Raw genomic sequence first — 19,686 nt, forward strand, 5'->3', positions numbered from 1 at the left:
CGTGAATTAGTGAAACACACACAGCACACAGTGTACACACAGTGTGGTGAAGCACACAATAATCCCGGCGCAGTGAGCTGCCTGCATCAACAGTGGCGCTCGGGGAGCAGTGAGGGGTTAGGTGCCTTGCTCAAGGGCACTTCAGCCGTGCCTACTGGTCGGGGTTCAAACCGGCAACCCTCCGGTTCCAAGTCCAACATCACGCTGTTGTAGCACCATTTTTCCTCAAAAACATCAAGAATCTTTTGTTCAGGCCTTAATAGATATCCTTTGTTTGAAAATAAATCGTTTCTATTCTTTCCTCTTAATTCCATGTGTTGCAACTCTGACTGGTAACTTTGTTAACTTATCCAGCAAACTATTAAAAATTCACGACTGTAACAAAACACTGCAACTCGCTTGCCCTCGAACTAGTCCATCTTCCTGTTTCCGCCTTGTCGCGCTCGTCTGAAAAAAAATGAGTGGTGCGCTACCATGGGCTACACGGCCAAAACCCTGGCGCGCCAGAGAGATCTACGTCATTTTGACGTCACGTTGTCGCGCTACCGGTCCGGTGCGGCGAGTATAACCGGGCCTTTAGGTGCCTTGCTCAAGGGCACTTCAGCCGTGCCTACTGGTCGGGGTTCGAACCGGCAACCCTCCGGTTACAGGTCCGAAGTGCTAACCAGTAGGCTACGGCTGCCCCCAGATAGATCCCAATTCCCAAAACGAGGAAGAAGGTGTAAAGTAACACCAAAGATTGTATAGTTAACTAAGATGAATCATAAGATGATTCACCAATGGAACGATATGGCACTAGTTCCGAACTCCTAAATAGGCGTGTCAAAACATAAACTTTTCTCTGAATAAGCAATAATAACATATACATATAATTTTGTATACTATTTTACAGTCATTGTTTGTGTGTGATGCCAATGAAACACTTTCGGACACGGAATGAATAATTTCATTTTGCCCCGTTAACCGAGCTAGCTAGCTAGCTAGCTTACGTTAGCACAGTAAACGTAAAGTGAATGGGAATGTTCGCTAGCTAGCTAAAAACTTTGGTTAAACTTATATATTGTTGCAAACAAACTTGAAATAACATATGTTTAGCAACTTTGTGGTAGTCTACTAGTTCTAGCAAAAAATATGTTAGGTTAGTTCATCAACCATCTCTGAGTCTAGAGCCTCTGAGAACAGGTGGCTGTGCACCAGAGCTTTGAGGAGACAGTGACAGATCAAAAACAAAGCTATTTTTGTCTTTATTTGTTTCGTTGGAAAATACAATTTCAATGTCGGAATGTTAGGAAGACATGTGGCTAATAGAAAATAGGTTCAAAACTTACATCGCTGAATGTAGGGCTAAGGGATTGGTCATATTCCATGAAAATGCTAATTTCTCCCACAGGAATACATAGACACTGGCCCTCCCACTAGACTCCTAAATGGGCGTGACGGCTTCGAACCCCACGTCACAACGTGCCAGAATTTACCCTCTTATGAATAGTCTTGCTTTATCAACCATCTATGGTAACACTTAAGCCATGTTAAGGCCATGAGGGATTTTTTTCATGAAAACACCTTGGTACACCAAACCTTACGGTAATTCACCCCAACAGTAATTAAGAGAGGGAGAGATTTGATATTCACCAGACACCCAGGATGACCGCTTGCTCTTCGGCCGACAGGTTAGGCAGCTCGTGCTCCTCTGGCTCGGCCAGGTTGATCTTGTTCAGCACGGTGTCATCAGTCAGGGCATGGTCCTGTTGGAGGAGGAGATGGACAAACATGAGGCATATGAAATATGTGTTGTTCATATAATACCGTCACTGCAAGATAATAAGAAAATTATGGAACATTTTGAGACCTTCAAAACATAACCAATCTCAAGAAGAATAAAAAAACATAAAGACATTGTTTATTAATACTTAAAAGTTTTCAGGATCAGACAAATTTTCCTCTAGTATAGAAACTGTGCACTGGGCAATGATTTATAGTATTTTGTACAACAAAAATTATTTGTTTGCCTGTAACGCATCTTCATAGTCCTCACAATGTAATTATTAAGTCAATTTAACTCATTTCAGTTGTTTTGCAGCTTTAATGGACTCATAAAAGTGGCTAAATCGGACTAGTAATGCTTTCAATAACGCCGTAAAAATCTTTCTCAATAAGACAATAATAGTGCATGCTTATTTATTAATTTATTGAGAAAATAAATGTGAAAGCGTTGAAGAGCCCGGGGCACCTTTCCTTGGCTGTAACCATGGAGACTTGCCAGAGGCGAGCCCAGTTAATCAAGGCTTCACAAGGACCACCCTGCCAAAAGCCTCAGCCAGATCCCAGCCAAAGCCCAGCCAGAGTCCGATGGGTTTATGGGACAGTAAGTCAGCCATTTGCCAGACACATTTTTGACTCCCTGATTTTCTGGGGGATAGTTATTATCCTGGTCCCAAAACCACACATCTTTCGCACTCACCCCCTCTCTGTCTCTCTTCCACACTCACTCACTTATTCTCCCTCTCCTCTCCTTTTCACGCTCATTCGGTCTTCTTTTTTTTTTGTCTGTTATGTAATTGGAACGTAGTTGGCCCATTTTTGTTCTCACTCCAAGACGAATATTTTAGCAGAAAAATCAAACACTCCTAACAGAACCAAGCTGGGCGTGGAGCTGCACGAACAAGCAAACAAGCACACACACACACACACACACACACACACACAAAAATGCAGACTCATTCAAACACAAACACACACACACACACACACACTCCTATAATTTTTCAACTCTCTGAACCGGCTTGAACACAGTGGGGCTCTATGATTCCTGTTCTTCTTTTTCTCTTGGCATTTGGAGATGTTCACTGCAAGCATATACAGCGCTGAACAAACAGCCTGAATTCCTCTGGCCGGGTAAACAGGGAGGGGCACGCTGAGGAGAACACCCAGGAAATGTGCCTCCCAACTCACAGCCAAACCTCACGCGCTGCTAACACTTCTCTCTCCATCATACACACACACACACACACACACACACAAACACAAACACAAACACACAAAGACTAACATAACTTAAACGGGAAGGAACAAGTCCTCACTCTTGTCCTTTCGTTCTTTCACTGTTAGTCTCACTCTCCTTCTCCCTTTCCAGTTTTCTCACATACTAAAACTCACAGACCCAAGGATGGAAAAAAAAATCACTTAAACCACTTCTTTCTTTTTTTTCCTCCTCTTTCTCACTTTCTCTCTACCTCTCTCACGCAAATACACAGACATCATTTCAACAGAAACCAATATGCGCATATGGGAGCTCAGAGACTTCTTGAATAGGCGTCATGATAAGACACAAGACTGGATGAAGACCCTCCTATTCTAACTTTCTGATTCCTTACAGTGTGTTTGCCAACTAAATAAAATGACATCGCAAGAGACAAAAGCCAGCAGCGCAGCTCTCTCCCCACGCTGGGCGAACATTTTGTTCAATGTCAGATTTTTGGCACTGGGGCCATCTTCAAACCCAGGCCTCGCTCGCTCGCCTTGTGATACCCCCTCCGAAACACACTTTACATAAATATTCAGCAGATACTGCCATGCATTAAAGAGATATTGATTCATGGGCAGGAGCCTGGCCTTGATTTATAAGGCTAAGAGAAAGAGCTCGAAGATGTTCCAGCCGCGAGCCTCTCGCCACAAATGACAATATCTAGTCTGTTTGGGCAGAGAGAGAGAGAGAGAGAGAAAAAGACAGACGAGTTTCCATTCCATCGCCGTAATACCGAAGACAAATGCATAAAACAAATAAAAACATTCCTGGACTTTTGCTGCAAGCGAAAATTGTATCAAGGTTATCTTCGGCATGCTGACAGGCTGTCGATCCATCAAAGACGTCTGGGATCAGGCGTGTAGGGGCCTTGGAGGGCTCGCTTTATGTTCCTCTAAATCTAGGCTACATCATGGACTACCACTGAGGAGAGACCATTATGCACATTCAAGACCGTTTCCCCTCACAGAGTATCCACAGCATATGCCCTTGTGGGCAAAAGGCTTCTGCCCTGTGCTGGCCTGCATGTGGCCCGGACCAGGCCCGGACCAGGCCAGGATCAGGGGCAACCCTCCGGCTCTCTTGTGACGCACATCACACACAAATTGTAGTCTTCAACTCGGATCACTGTGTGTCTGATACTGGGCCATGAGTCACCAGCTACAGAGTCACATCAAGAGTCACATTCTTGATGCCCGGGACTATGGATTGCCAGAGTAAAACCCACTATGCTCTAACAGTGCACTAGAAGAAAACTATTAGAGGGGCTATAAATAAACACAGACGTTCTTAACAGCCCTAGTTTCCTATTTTAGTTTCTTTTCTTCGAAAACCACAAGAAATCTCATCTTACAATAGTTTCTGTCATTGGAATGTAATGTTCAATACAAAGGTTGTTATTAAAGTACATTCTTTAGACAATGACAGGTTATACCCCTCATCATTTGTCTATCACAGACACTCACACTCACACTACATACACAGCACATTATTTCATCAGGAAGCTTCTCCAACACACATCCCCAACATACTTACAGCACACTGCCCCCCCCACCCCCAATATACAGCACATTGTCTCATGAGGAAGCTTCTCCAACACACATATTGCACACTGCCCTCTCCCCACATACACAGCACACTATCCCATCTCCCCTGTCATCCCCCCAACACACACACCAAGACCCCTGGCAGTTGGGTTAGCCCCTTGAGCCGTGGATCTGCCCAAGGTTTCTTCCTTGGTAAGGGAGTTTTTCCTTATCCGTGTTGCTCTTGGGGGCTCCTTGTTGGTGCCCCCCCCCCGCCCCCCAATCCCAATCCTCCCCCACCTTTCTTATGCAGCCCTTGCCACTTAATCTACTAAACCCCTCTTCTACTGCACTTTTTACCCCCCCCCCCCCCCCTCCATAAATGCACAAATAGGCTGACACCAGACATAATTTCACTGCATTTCTTACTTCCAGTAACTATATGCATGTGACAATAAACTTCCTTGTATCCTTGGTCCATCCTGTCTGCCTGCAGCTATGTGCTTACAATGATCCAGGCCATAATTGAACTCCCACCTGCCACCCCACCACCACCTCTCAACCTTAATAAGGGACATTAACAGGCATGGTGGAACACCGGTGAACCATGTAAATGTACGGTGGCCTTGGAGGTCCAGTGCCTCGAAAGAGCCCACGGTGTTTATGGAAATGGGCTCTGGATGGAAATGGAAAGAAAAGAGAGAGAGAGAGAGAGAGACAGACAGTCAGAGAGAGAGAGAGAGAGAGAGAGAGAGAGAGAGAGACAGACAGACAGACAGACAGTCAGAGAGAGAGAGAGAGAAAGGCTTTAGTACTGGCAAGGATAGAGAGGGGGATTTAAAAAACCGAGAAAGAATAAAGAAGATTTGAGACTAATTACCGAGGCACTTTCCTGGCCTCTGTATTCCTCCTGTGCCCGGGGCATTCAAGGAAGCGAGAGAAGAAAAAAAAAATAAAAATAAAAAAGACTCTTAATCGTACAGAGGTGAGCCGAAGCCCATGGGGACGATAAAGAGAGAGCTATTAAAAAAATCAGATGAAATCTCAGCCTGTCCAACTCCCAGTTAAATATAAAACGCCCCCAGTGAGAGAGAGAGAGAGAGAGGGAGAGTAAGTGAGAGAGAGAGAAAGAGTGCAAGAGAGAGGGGGGGGAGGAGAGAGAGACAAAATGGAAGAGAATGAGAGATGAGTGCATGTGAGAGGGAGAGAGGGAGCCAAAGACACAGAGAGCAAGAACGACCGAGAAGGAGCGGGAGAAAGGCCTACAAAGAAACAGCTGCCTTTCCCCAAAGCCCAAAATGAAACGTGAAAAATTCCCTCACATTTCCCCAGCTCTGTCGGAAATTTCACAAGAAGCGCACCGTCATCAATTACCCTCCCAGCCTACTCAGTCACACTCCGATTCGGATTCCCTCCACTGAGCTGTCAACAGGGGATGCAGGGGGCACGCGCTCGCTAAGATCCTTCGCTAATCATGCATTATTGCTCTTATTACACACGGACACGTCTCCTTAGGGCAGAGCTGGGCAGGGGCTCTTAGGAGGGAGGGAGGGAGACCAGGGGGGGGAAACCTCCTGATGTGAAGAAAGCCTAAGCCCTGAATCACCTGCTGTTCTCACAAAAATACACAACCATACACATCAATTTCTCTTTGGGGATGAAAAATCTCTCTCTCTCTCTATCTATCTACTGTATCTATCTATACACACAAATTCACACACCACGTCCAAATACATTCAACACAGCTATCCCCCAAGACACTATAGCTTAGGTAAACACTGCAACAGCATGTGTTAACCCAATCAATAATACATAAGAGAGACACACACACACACACACACACACACACACAAACAAACACACACACTCCTCCCTGCAGGACACTACATTACACATAGTGTAGTAAGTCAGCCAAATGTAACGTAATGCAACATAACACAGGGGTCAACCTGCTTAAGGCTATGTTCTTGGCACTGAAGACACTGACAAGATGTGCCCCTGGTGTATGACTGTGTACTCATTTATATGCAAGTAAAAGATTTGTGTGTGTGTGTGTGTGTGTGTGTGTGTGTGTGTGTGTGTGTGTGTGTGTGTGTGTGTGTGTGTGTGTGTTTGTTTGTATGTCCGTACGTCCGTACAAGATTATTGCCATTATTAAAATAATAATAAAAGAGTTTTTGAACTTTAATGTCACTAATGCTGATTATTCAAAGATTTATTTGAATTTAAATATGTAAAATACTTTCACAGCAAAAATTATATATGCGATTAATTTAGATTAATTAATCACAGAGTATGTAATTAATTAGATTTTTTTTTTTATCAATTGACAGCCCTAATATATATATATATATATACTTAAGTATATATACTCTTTTAATCCCGTGAGGGAAATTTGGTCTCTGCATTTATCCCAATCCGTGAATTAGTGAAACACACTCAGCACACAGGTGAAGCACACACTAATCCCGGAGCAGTGAGCTGACTGCAACAGCGGCACTCGGGGAGCAGTGAGGGGTTAGGTGCCTTGCTCAAGGGCACTCCAGCCATGCCTACTGGTCGGGGTTCGAACCGGCAACCCTCCGATTACAAGTCCGAAGCGCTAACAAGTAGGCCACGGCTGCCCGAAGTACTCGATGTATCCATTTGTGTGTGTGGATATGCATGTGTACGTGTGTGTGTGTGTGTGTGTGTGTGTGTGTGTGTGTTTGTGTGTGTGTGTGTGTGTGTGTGTGTGTATGGTGGAGGGGTGTGTGTGTGAGAGAGAGAGAGTGTGTGTGATGTGTTACATGTAACTATCAATTTATCTCTCTCTGTCTGTGTCTGTGCGTGTGTGTGTGCGTGTGTGTGTGTGCACGTGTGTGTGCGTGAATGCGTGTTTGCTTGTTTGTACTGGGCAGCCCAGCAGATGTGAGACTCCCTGCAGCTGTGCTGTTCTAGCCAGCACGTTCTTAATCACTCTAACAGGGGAGAACCCGGGCAGGCGAGAACATGATGGACAGCCGGACTGGGTTCCGCCAGGCCGGTTCTCCCAGACATCCCAGTCCGTGGGGAGACATGGATCATGTTGAGGTGTGTCTGAATCCACGAGTGTGTCTGTGCATGAAAATATTTCAACTTCATGCCACTGTCACTGCAGGCATCACTCTAAGAGATTCTTTTTTTTTTCAGTCAGTCACCTGCATTCCTTAAAAAGGTCATGGCTAAAACACAAATCCACTGTAGCATACAAAAGTTTACTGTTTAGATAATAACTATGAAAATATATTGCATGACCCTGTGTCCAAAGTAAATGTGAAATGAACCACACCACCCTCACTGTTCTGGAGTATTCCTTCACAGGCAAATGCAGTGTATACATTTATAATATAAATTGATGTATGACCTTCCACTGATAATTATGTAGATATTTTACTATATGACTGAAGTTGTGTGCCAGGTAATCTGAATTTATGCACCAATCCTTTTCATCCCTCAGGTGTCTTGCACCATGATCCTCCATACAAGTCCCTTATTGGGTGTGGTGAACCCATGGTAGTGTCCATGATCCTCCATACAAGTCCCTTATTGGGTGTGGTGAACCCATGATAGTGTCCATGATCCTCCATACAAGTCCCTTATTGGGCATGGTGAACCCATGGTAGTGTCCATGATCCTCCATACAAGTCCCTTATTGGGCGTGGTGAACCGGTGGTTGTGTCTTGCACCATGATCCTCCATACAAGTCCCTTATTGGGTATGGTGAACCCATGGTAGTGTCGCCACATGGCTGGCCAGGGTTCGATTCCCAAACTTGCCAATGTGCCATCTGACTCACAGCAAGGGCATTGAGGGCATGTGTGAAACATCTCACATCTCACACCTTAACACACACACACACACACACACACACACAGACACACACACACACACACACACACACACACACACACACACACACACACACACACACACACACACACACTACAACTTAAACGGAAATTTATAAAAATAAAAAAAAACTGAGCTCTTACACCAACACACACAATCACACAAAACTAGGGGTAGGCGATATGGACAAAAAATAATATCTCGATATTTTTTGTGATTTTGACGATAACGATAATTAGTCGATATCCTTTAAAAAAATGTTTTTTTTTTGAGTTACTTTACAGCTCATTATTTATGAATAGCATCATTAAAACCTACCCTGTGACTTTTTAACCAAATCAACCAATGCATTGTCACTCTGACACATTCTATGTTTTGTTTAAGAACACTCATGTAGGCTAGCATTCCAAGTTACAGAATAGAAACTAATGCGTTAGCTTTAGAGAAATCCCATAGAGATGCTAACGGTTAGCATAATCGGCAAACGTAGATATTTAGAGCGAACTTCAGTCCATTTACAAAAGAGTTACTTGAGAATAGTTCTTTGTTTACAACTGACTATTAAAATACTCAAAGGCTAATGTTTTCTCTCCATATAATACCGTGTAAAAAACGTGACTGTCTCATCAATGCTACTTGAACAGATACTTGACAAAAGTAGCCGCAAAAAATCCCAAGTAGGCTACTCTCGCTGCGCAAAATAAACATTAGGTGTGCTTGGGACAATGTTGTGACCCACTAGTGATCACGTGACACTTGCTCTGCTGCAGCCAGGGGCTTCTCCCGCATACTGGGAATGCGTGATTTCGAGTGTTTTTTCCGCATAAGTAATTTAAATACTCGATAATGTCAAATTGCACATCGTTAAAACAACAATCACGATATTATCGCAGACGATATATATCGCCCACCCCTACACAAAACCCACATCCCACCTGTCATCCAAGCCCGAGCACTACCATATGGATATGGCATAGTGACCTGACCACTCTCTGAGTCTGTCCTCAATCACATCAATCACTTTTTAATATCATCCCACCCTGGCCTGGCCACTTCCATGCCAAAAGCTTTAATCTCAATCTTGGCACAACCATTCAATTTCTGACGCTGTAGCTTTTGCCAAACACAAATTTAGCAATTTCTTTCTCGAATATGGCAAATGGTTTTTAAACCCCGTAAATCTGAAGGAGACAGGGGAGACGGGGCAGATAGAGGACGTTCCAAGGAATCTCAATCTGTCCTCTCCTCTCGGCCCAGGGGGGCCCCAAAGCACAAGACTCTGGATCCCATGGAAGCCAGCGCAGCACGGACACTGGATGTTCCGTCTGGACGGGAGAGCCGTGAGCCAGCAACAACTCGAGAGTGCGCAATAAACTCGCCCGCACTCTTCCAGAGTGTGAGGGGGTTGGAGAAGAGGCGGGGCGGGGGGGTGGATGAGAGTCTTAGTGACACGGGTTGGGTTGCGTTTACATTTAACCCAAGAGGAGAGGTCACCCCCTGGTGGAGGTGTGGAGTACTGCGTAATACTTGCCCCCCCCCCCCCCCGGTCCACAGTCTGTGTGTGACCCTGTGTGTGTGTGTGTTACTGACCTTTGGCAGCAGACTGAGAGGAGTAGGGGAAGGGGTGGCTTCGTTCTCATCCTCTGGAACCGATGCCTTCCCCTTGCGCCTCACGTCCAGGACGAGCTGGGCCAGGAAGTCCTGCTGATACCGCGTCCGCTTACCCAACGCACCTGGACAGAGGGAACTTTCACTTCAAACTCTGATTGATATGCTTTTCCTACGCTCACTCTGCCACAACTCTAAACTGTGAAGTGCTAATGCCTTGTGTTAGCGACTCAGCATCTGTCTGTGTTAAGAGAACTTCCTAGTTTCTCATTGGCATTTGTTGTTATGTTAAAGAAACGTACCGGTCATGTTGAGGTCGAGCTCAGCCAATTCCCGCGCCTTGGCGAAGTGCTCTTTGGCCAGGCTGTACTCGTAGTAGGACAGGCAGGTGTAGCCGCACTCCAGGTGGAACTGGAGGGCCAGGTGCCTGTTGGTCAGACCGGAGAAGAGGGCCTCGCACTGAGACACTGAAACACAAAAGCAGACCAGGGGAGGCACTTAGTGAGGGACGATGTTGAGCGTGCCCGGTGACGTCAGCGAAGCATGCGACTGCGTTCAACCACCTGAATTTACGTTTATTCCCCCTTTTCCCTGTGACAATTCTCAGTGCTGTTTCCTGAGGCGTGAGGCAAATGATTTGCAGACAGGTTTTCTTCGTTTTGCCCCCTTGTAGCACATTTTGCCTATCTAGAGCCCGTCGTGTACTGTAGGTGCGCTTGCATGCATCCGAGTGGAAAATTATAACAAGTCCCATACAGCCTCTTCAGAGGACGCACTGCTCCACGTCGCCCAGCACTGCACTGCACCTCAATAAAGGCTCTGCCTCTGGCCTGGAGAAACTCCACTCCACTGAGGTGGTGAATAGCCTAGCAGAGAGGTACAGGAGCACGATGGGGAAGAGGAAGAGGAGGAGGAGGAGGAGGAGGAAGAGGAGGAGGAGAAGAAAGGAGGTGTTGAGTGCTTCTGGCTCTGCCCTTCGTCGGTTGTCTCTCTGCGTGCGATTATCGCCTCAGTTTGGTTGAAGGCCATGAGGCGAAGATTAACCACCCCATCTCACAACAGAGGAAGTGTGCATAATTCATGTCACGGCATCACACACACACACACGCACACCTTCCACTCCAAAAATCCATGAGCTAGCTGGCGGAGTAGCTGAGTAGGGTTGACACGAGGCTGGTGTGCTTCCCTCAGCCGCCTGCAGCCATTTCACACCTTAACAGAGAGCGAGAGAAACAGAGAGAGCGAGAGCGAAACAGAGAGAGCGAGAGAGAGAGAAACAGAGAGAGAGAAACAGAGAGAGAGAGAGAGAGAGAGAGAGAGATGAGCTGCTCTGGTCCTCACACACTAGGTGCTCTCGCACATAGGCACCGTGGGGGCTGAAACCCCCTGTCAGCCAAGCCGTGAAATCCATCTGCTCATCGTGGGCAACTAGCCTGGCTAGCGCCACCACTTCTCAATGAGACGTGGTCTGGGAACCAAACGTTCATTTTCTCGTATTTGAAAAAAAAATGCCCAGATCCGTTTATTGGGTGCCACGGATGTCTATCAAATGTGTCTGTGCATAGCTCATCATCGTCTTGCTTTCCCCCTTGTTCTGTGATTGGTCCCCTATCTCAGGGGAAAATTTGCTCCATGGTCTCCAGGCTGCCTTAGCAGCGTGAATCAAATCGCTGGAACACCCAGGCTAGTGGGCAACACAATGCACTGGTGGGATTTACTCACGTTACCTTTTCATTCTGATCAACCGTAAAACAGACATGTATGTAGTATACAGATGATTCTTCACTAACAACCGCTGCAATTTTACCAATGGGGATAAAATATTATTTTTTTAGGAATGTAATTCTAAAAAAGTGAAAAGCCAACAAACTGTGCCTAACTGAATGTGCAATGGCACATTTGTTCCAAATTTAAAATTGTGATGACCGCACCATGTGGAGACTCACACTGGTCACCTATGACATGTTTGCCAGGCTCGTGCTGTTTGTTGTCTGGCTAAAAGCCATTTGCCCAGCCTCTTCGCCATCAGTGTCCAATTAGCAGCAGTGGTAGACAGCAGTGGTAGGGGGAGATGGAGAACGACTGCGCTGTGTGAGGCATCACGGGGGAAACCATTGTGGTCCGTCAAGATTGCAAACAAAAAAAAAACAACTGATAAAATCATTCAGTTTGAATTACTACATTTTATTTGCATTGATATAGGTTTCTAAACACCATGGTAGACTTCGATGTGCATCAATGGAGAGGCATGTTGTTGAGATCCCCGGGCGTAAAGAATTTGCACATTTTATTATTACATGGTACAAATCAGTGTGTGCTGTGTAAATCAATAAAAGCATAGTTCTCACAGCATATATTTCAGTGAGATATAATGCAATCACATCGTTGCCATAAACCTACAGCCTATTGTAATATCATATCACACACACACACACACACACACACACACACACACACACACACACACACACACACACACACACACACACACACACACACACACACACACACACACACACCACATTAATTACAGCAGTTTGAGTTAACTTGTTTTCAGATGGAGGCGGGGGCAAAAGCTTCACAGAGCCTGCTAGTCCCACTGCTGCATCGTTCCTGAACCCCCTTCACCATCCACAGCACACAGAACGAGACAAAACCCAAACGAGCCAATAACAGGTCCGACCCTGGCCGCTCACTGTCTGGAGGCACTGGAGGATTGGCTTGTTAAGCCAAATGTCCAACAAAACTCCTTTTGCCCTTGACATGCTCGTAGCCGGCCCTCCGACTCCAATCTTCCCATTAACCCACGAGCTCCGCATCATGATGAACAACCCAGTTCACAAAACCCACTCACCCATGGGCGCCACACGGGTCTGCCGGGGCTGATGGGTAATTTCCAGGGAGCCACGCATGGTTTCAGCCTCATTGTGAATTTGCATTTTACTAAATGGCAACGTATTGACTTCGGGGGCCCCAGAAAACTAATTACTAATTTAGAACCGGTGCTCTAATCCATCGGGAGAAATTATAACGGGAGGGGGGTCATGATGCTGAAAGGCTTTTTGATTTTCACACGTAGCTGGTTTCAAAATTACAATGATTACATTAATGGTATAACATTAACACTCGCAGATGCCTCCTTTGCCGATGTGGAAAAAAAGGGGGAAGAATTGGAATCCATGAATGAAGTCGTATTATCGCCAACCTTAAGAGAACGACAATATTCTTTAAAAATATGGTAAGTTGAAATGTATACGCAACCCAATGCACATCAAACGCTCGCTCAGCTCTCCGACTACAGTGCTCTGGAGCCATCGATTAGTTTAGGTGTAGCGATTTCTTGCACATGTCGCAGCCCAATAAACTGGAGAGAGCAAGCATGAAGGGCACTGCAGTCAATAGGACAGACCCAAACACACACACACGCAGGAACAAGAGCTCTCCTGCAGAGTCTGAGACTGTGCTTTCACTGACAGTGCTCTCCATGCATCTCCTCCTTAACCAAACAGGATGCTGCCTGGCCACGTTTATACTGTGTTTATTTAAAAGCATGGTAACTGAACCTCAAGTTTACTTTTCGGTGTATTTTTGGTAAAACTAGCGAGCCATCCGTTTATTCAGACACAGTAGCATGGTAGGCACAAGCTCGGGGGCTTCAGTCTGCATTCCTCAACATGTCTCACACAGAAGACCTGTGTAGTTCTCCATGGCAGAGCGTATGAACTTGACAAATCATTTACTTCCATTCACAAGTAAATGTACGTCATTTACCGTATCACTCACGTAAAGAACGTCAGTGTGAATGAGTAACTGACTGCCTAATGAGAGGTGCAATCGTAAACACTCTCCATCATCCCAGCAAGAACCCCGCAAGTCTCTGCAGGGTGGAAATCCTGGTTCCTGAACAGCTGCGATCATCTTCACGTCGACTTCACCCCAACTTCACCCTGCACAGCCACAAACTTCATCCACAGGTCTCATTAAAGATGTTTGTGTAATAACCCACCACAGAACATGATAAGCTAATAGTTCAATTTGCTTTTTAATATTTATGAAGGCAAAACGTGGTTATTCCACCTGAATAGGCCTGAATTTCATTATTATATAACTGCGTTTTTATGTGTGTGTGTATGTGTATGGGGAGCCTCGAGCCCCATGGTAAACAAATAACGTTTGCCCAGTGCTGATGGGATATTTCAGCAACGCGCTCACGGCAGCCTCTCCCCCCCTCCCCTGTGCCCCACTCCCCGTGCGTCACCATGCCAGCAGTGACAGATGGCAGCGCCAGTCGTGCCGAACGCTGGCAAAACGCAGAGGATTTTCACTGATAACAGCGGCGCGGTGAATATGTCTAACTGCACAAGCATTCTAGCAGCTATTTAACACACATACACACACACCAAGGCGGTCTCGCCTTTTTCATTATTATATATATTGTTTTCTTTTAAACAAGGGTGTTGAAAAACAGTGGTGCCCTTTCATCACAGCAAAAGCCAGGTGCACACACTGGGCCCATTTAACTCAAAGTCAATGATTCACACAATAATGCACTCGGCAAGGGGACCAAAACGAATACACTCCCACAACACCTCAGAAGGTGAAGCGCTACACACTACGCCACGCTACAGAGGTCTGGGAGGGGGAAAAACTGGATAATTTCATGGGTGGCACTTTTCGAATTGACCTCGCTGAGGTGCCTTGCAACGCCTCCTCCTACACCAGAAGAATGCCCGAGCCTTGGATTTCACTCTATTAGCATCGACTATTCTCATTACTTCTTGGTTCACCAGCTGTCAAGCTGTGAGACTTGTGAGGCTTGGCGTGTGTATGCTTGTGTGTGTGTAATTGTGTATGTGTGTGTGTATGTGTGCGTACGTGTACGCACTGACTGACTAACATCGGTCTCCGTGAGACAAGCAGTAATAATGCTTTCATGGGCAATATAAATTCAGCTTTCTTCAGAGTGAATCACAGATGACAAGCAGGAAAAGGGGCAAGACAGCATAAAAGTAACAGTCATTTCAGGGGTGACCTGCAAGTCCACCTCCTCAACTCTACACAGCAGGCAGATGGAGCAGACATAAAGCTAATATTACCAACCAGGTCAAATAAACTGGAAATACTAGACATACTTTTGCAGTTATGGATACATCTCTTAGTGCACAAGCAAAATCACTCAATAGCAGTGTTCGAAATTAGGTCTACAGACTTCTCTACCTCTCTAACCCTCATAATTGTTTGCTCCGCTATCTAAACAGCGATAGCTACCTAGCGTAAAGTACCATTGCTGGTAATCTAATCAGATATGATTCGCTGAAGCATGAAATAAACTAAACTCTTATTTTGTTAGCGGGTCTTGAGTAGTTTTATTCCCTGGGAGCGATGATGCTAATGGAAAATGTGCAACTGAACTGCAAATCACTATGGGTAAAGGAGTCTATTAAATGAACAAATAGCGCAAATGGATTCTGTTTTCACTTGACCCAGAGACAGTGCTTAAAAACTTGTACGCACATGCAAAGATGAAAATTTTAGTGCTGGGAGGAGCACGTCATCCTGGTGATGAAACTTTTGTTGTGTGTATTGTGTGTGGACCTTATACATGGTCATGTCAGAGGATTATATGTAGAACTTAACTTGGGGGCTGGATCTTGGATAGGTGTTGAGGTGATAGGTGTTTGTGAGCAAATCCTGAGAAAATTACATTCTCTCCTTTCAGAGGTACAGCAGCTGGCCAGATACTGTAGACGGGATTGGGTGCGGACTTGGCAGAAGGAAGGTAAAAACCACCAAAGGCAGAATGCCCACTCCACTCCTAAGGGCATTCCATCACCCAAGCCACCGCCTCTCACCTCCTGCCTCACTAAACATACTATCACCTAATTAACCAACAATGAGATGCACGAGGTAGAGAGAGAGAAAGAGAGAAAGAGAGCGAGAGAGAGAGCAAGAGAATCCATTTCAGAAACCCCTTTGAGAGACATCACTCATTCCCCTCTTGGCTCTGTACCTCAGGCAATCTGGAGCCCCCAACTAGTACAGAGGGAATGTCGTGTGTGTGTGTGTGTGTGTGTGTGTGTGTGTGTGTGTGTGTGTGTGTGTGTACGTCCTTCCCTCCCTGCTGACAGACCGAATGGGGTTCACTGTAGTGGTTCACCTGCTCTGTCAGCTGCTTCCTACCACCTCACACCTCATTCGAATTCCTCTCTCTCGTCCTCTCTCTCATAGTATACCTCCATGTCCTTCCTCTCTCTCCCTCTCTCTCATAGTATGCCTCCATCTCGTTCCTCTCTCTCATAGTATCCTTCTATCTCCTTCCTCTCTCTCTCCCTCTCTCTCATAGTATCCTTCTATCTCCTTCCTCTCTTTCATAGTATCTCTCCATCTCCTTCCTCTCGATTCAATTCAATTCATTGTGCTTTATTGGCATGACTGTTCAAGTTACAATATTGCCGAAGCAAAAAAAATTAAAAAATGCCTCCATCTCCTCCCTCTCCCTCATAGTATCCCTCCATCTCCTTCCTGAGCCCTTCCGATCACCTCCTGTCACCCTCTGCCACATCTTCCTCACTACCCTAGTGCTTTTCTACCTTCCTAGAGGCCAGGGAGGCATTTTCCAACAATCCGTTGATTCTACCTGTCACTAACTGTATGTGTGAGACTGAGTGTGTGTGAATTGGTGCATGGGAAGGATTTAAGTCCCCAGAAGAGAGTAAAACATACTCATTACATAAAAGCAGTCCTTTCCCCATTAAACCACTGCAGGACTCTAAATATTCAAAGTGGGGATTCATTGCACTGGAGTGAGGGAATAGGATTGCCTCATTGTTCGGCACTCAGGCAGGGAGAGGTCTGTGAAGGACGTACTGTGTGTGTGTGCGCGTGTGTGTGTGTGTGTGGGGGGGGGGGGGTGTACTGGGATAGCTGGAAACTCCCCCTCATCTGCAGAGGAGCCAGTCCAACGTGATGAAGCTCCAACAGAACAGCCCACTGGATGAGGACTCCACATAAACTCCTCTAAACACGACGGGGAATCACACAATGATCACAAGCCTAATCAAATGCACATGGTATGGACGCGCATGTGTGTGTGTGTGTGTGTGTGTGTGTGTGTGTGTGTGTGTGTGTGTGTGTGTACAAGCTTTTGAGATGATTGTCATTTGCCTGGCGCTATCCACGTGGGGGTTCTCGTTCTCTGATGCGGCCAAGCGGGCAGAGAGATAGAGAGAGAGAGGGAGGGAGAGAGAGGAAGGACAGAGGGAAAACTCTGACTCATGTGTGGTGTTTTCTCCAGGAATAATGAGCAGGATCTGCGGCGGCCCTCCCGGGGTGCACCGATGAGGTGAAGCCGATCTCTGCTCCCCCACTTTTTACATTTAGAGCATCTCCCTGGAGCTCGGCGTGGAATACTCCTCGTCCACATGACAAACGAGACACTCAGGAGCCTTCTCTCTGCTTTCGCTCGTTCCATCTCTCTCTCGATCACCCGGTCCCTCTCTCTCTCCCTCCTTTTTTCCTCTTCTTCAGCTCCATCTTCTGTGTCTCCATCTATTGTTCGCCTTCCCTCTTCTTTCGCTCTCTCCATCTCTCTCGCTCACCTGGTCCCTCTCTCTCTCTCTCTTCCTCCTTTTCTCCTCTTCTTCAGCTCATCTTCGGTCTCTCCATCTATTTTTCACCTTCCCCCTTCTTTCACTCTCTCCATCTCTCCGCGTTTTCAGGCTCCCGGAGCTACCCCTCCAGAGCTCAGACGGGTAAGACAGCCCCGAGGCTGCCACAGGAGAGACCCGAGAGAAGAGACGAGGAGAAACCTCCCCAATATTATTTTCCAGCACCATCCATGGTGGAGGAAGGTGCCTATGAGGGAGCTTCAAAACCCCGAGCTTTAGTGAAGCAGGGAGAGTGGAGGTGGAGGGTGCAACCAGCCTACCAACCTCCCTAAGCCAGCCACGAGAGCTTCGCCTCTTTGAGGAGACAAATACTGAGGTGCTAAAAATCCCTCTTGGCGTGTGTATCTATTGTTTTGGCGACTGGGTGGAGAAAGAAGCAAACAAAACAAAGAGGGGGGAAGTGTGCTGAGCTGCTCTTTCCTGGACAAAGACAAACCCGTGTCAGACAAATAAAAAACACCATCTTCCGACCAATCCAGTGGCAAACTCGTGTCACACCTTTCGAGAGGTCACCGGTGGCAATCAATGGATGATTAACCTGCACAGAAAAGGCCGATGGAGACAAAAGACTGTGGCTGACTACTTCTCTCCTGGTTGGCATTTTCCTCCTGGTTGCTTCCTATTGTCTGTGCGCCTGCCAGCATCTGATGACTCATTCGCCATGTTTGTTCCGTCGTAAACGCATGTGTCCTTTAGCCAAGATTAATACCTGCCTTGCTTTTACAATGCAGGAGGCAATTACCCAACACAATGCCTGCGTGTGCACGCACACATACACTCTCGCATTCACACACACACACACAGTCGGCCTGGGACTATCCCTACAATCATTCTGGGCAATTTCAGTCGACGAAAAGGAAAAAGAGGCCACACCATTTCAGCTTGGCTGGACACATCGTATGTGTGTGTGTGTGTGTCTGGGGGCTTTCTGTTGGGGGCAGCGTGTGTGTACATGTGTGTGTGTGTGTGTCTGTGTGTGTGTGTGTGTGTGTGTGTGTACGTGTGTACGTGTGTGTGTGTGTACGTGTGTGTGTGTGTGTTTTGCAAAATAGTTGTGACACCAGAGGAAAATGGACCAGGATCTTGTTTGTGTGACAGCAGAGCGGAACGAAACACACACGGACGCACACACCTCAAAAAGGGTGAGCTTCTTTCCAAGGTGTTAATGCGTTTTCAGCGGTGGGTCACTGGAAAGGTTAGCCATCACGTGGGTGTCAGTCTGGAGAAATGTGGATGTCGTGTTTAAAGGAGGAAAGAACAAGACACAGATCAAGAGATTACAGGAGTCAGAGCTGAAATTAAACTCTTACGGCAACAGCACCCCCCCCCCCCCCACACACACACACACACACACACACACCTAATGGGAGGGTAAGAAACAGATGGACAGAAAGAAAGAGAGACTGAGAGGTAAAGAGAGAAAGCAGAGATGAGGAGTAACAGCAGAGTAAAGGATGCAAACACTAAAGCAGGAAGTAGTCATCCTTCTCTCTATACAGTGATGGCCAAAAGTGTTGGCACCCATGCTAAAGTTGACTGAAAAGAGGAATATAAAATCATCTTTTGTAAATTGATCTTAATGCCTTAAGTGAAAAATGAGGAAATATCTAACCTTTAAGGACACCAATTTTCTTAGTGAATGAATAATGTATCATAAAATAAATGTTCTTCCTTAAAATACAGGGTCATAAGTATTGCCACCCCTATGTTAAATTCCCATAGAGACAGGCAGATTTTTATTTTTAAAGGCCAGTTATTTCATGGATCCAGAATACTGTGCATCCTGATAAAGTTACCTTGGCATTTGGAATTAAAATAGCCCCACATCATCACATACCCTTCACCATACCTAGAGACTGGCATTGTGTTATTTCAACTAGCCTATTAGCTGGTTTGTTGCTCATTGAGCTCAATGCAAATCAAACCAGCTAATAGGCTAACTGAAATAACACCAACACCATGCCATGTTTCAGGTATCAGAAGAGGCAAACAC

At 46.0% G+C, this 19,686-nt stretch overlaps 1 protein-coding gene across 1 annotated transcript in view; it reads right to left on the reverse strand.

The window, feature by feature from the left end:
- The window catches only part of ttc27 (tetratricopeptide repeat domain 27), a 120,110-nt gene that overhangs the window by 71,979 nt on the left and 28,445 nt on the right, over positions 1 to 19,686 (reverse strand). The window contains exons 6-8 of the mRNA XM_076285651.1: positions 10,329 to 10,493; positions 10,009 to 10,151; positions 1,633 to 1,745 (exon numbers count right to left, since the gene is read on the reverse strand). Of these exons, the coding sequence (XP_076141766.1) occupies positions 1,633 to 1,745; positions 10,009 to 10,151; positions 10,329 to 10,493 (421 nt within the window). The remainder of the gene's footprint in view (positions 1 to 1,632; positions 1,746 to 10,008; positions 10,152 to 10,328; positions 10,494 to 19,686) is intronic.

This window comes from Alosa pseudoharengus, unplaced genomic scaffold, assembly GCF_046254945.1.
Source record: "Alosa pseudoharengus isolate Yale_2024_CS ecotype anadromous, Long Island Sound unplaced genomic scaffold, YU_APseudo_1.1 YU_APseudo_1.1_scf_15, whole genome shotgun sequence".
Taxonomy (NCBI): Eukaryota; Metazoa; Chordata; class Actinopteri; order Clupeiformes; family Clupeidae; genus Alosa; species Alosa pseudoharengus.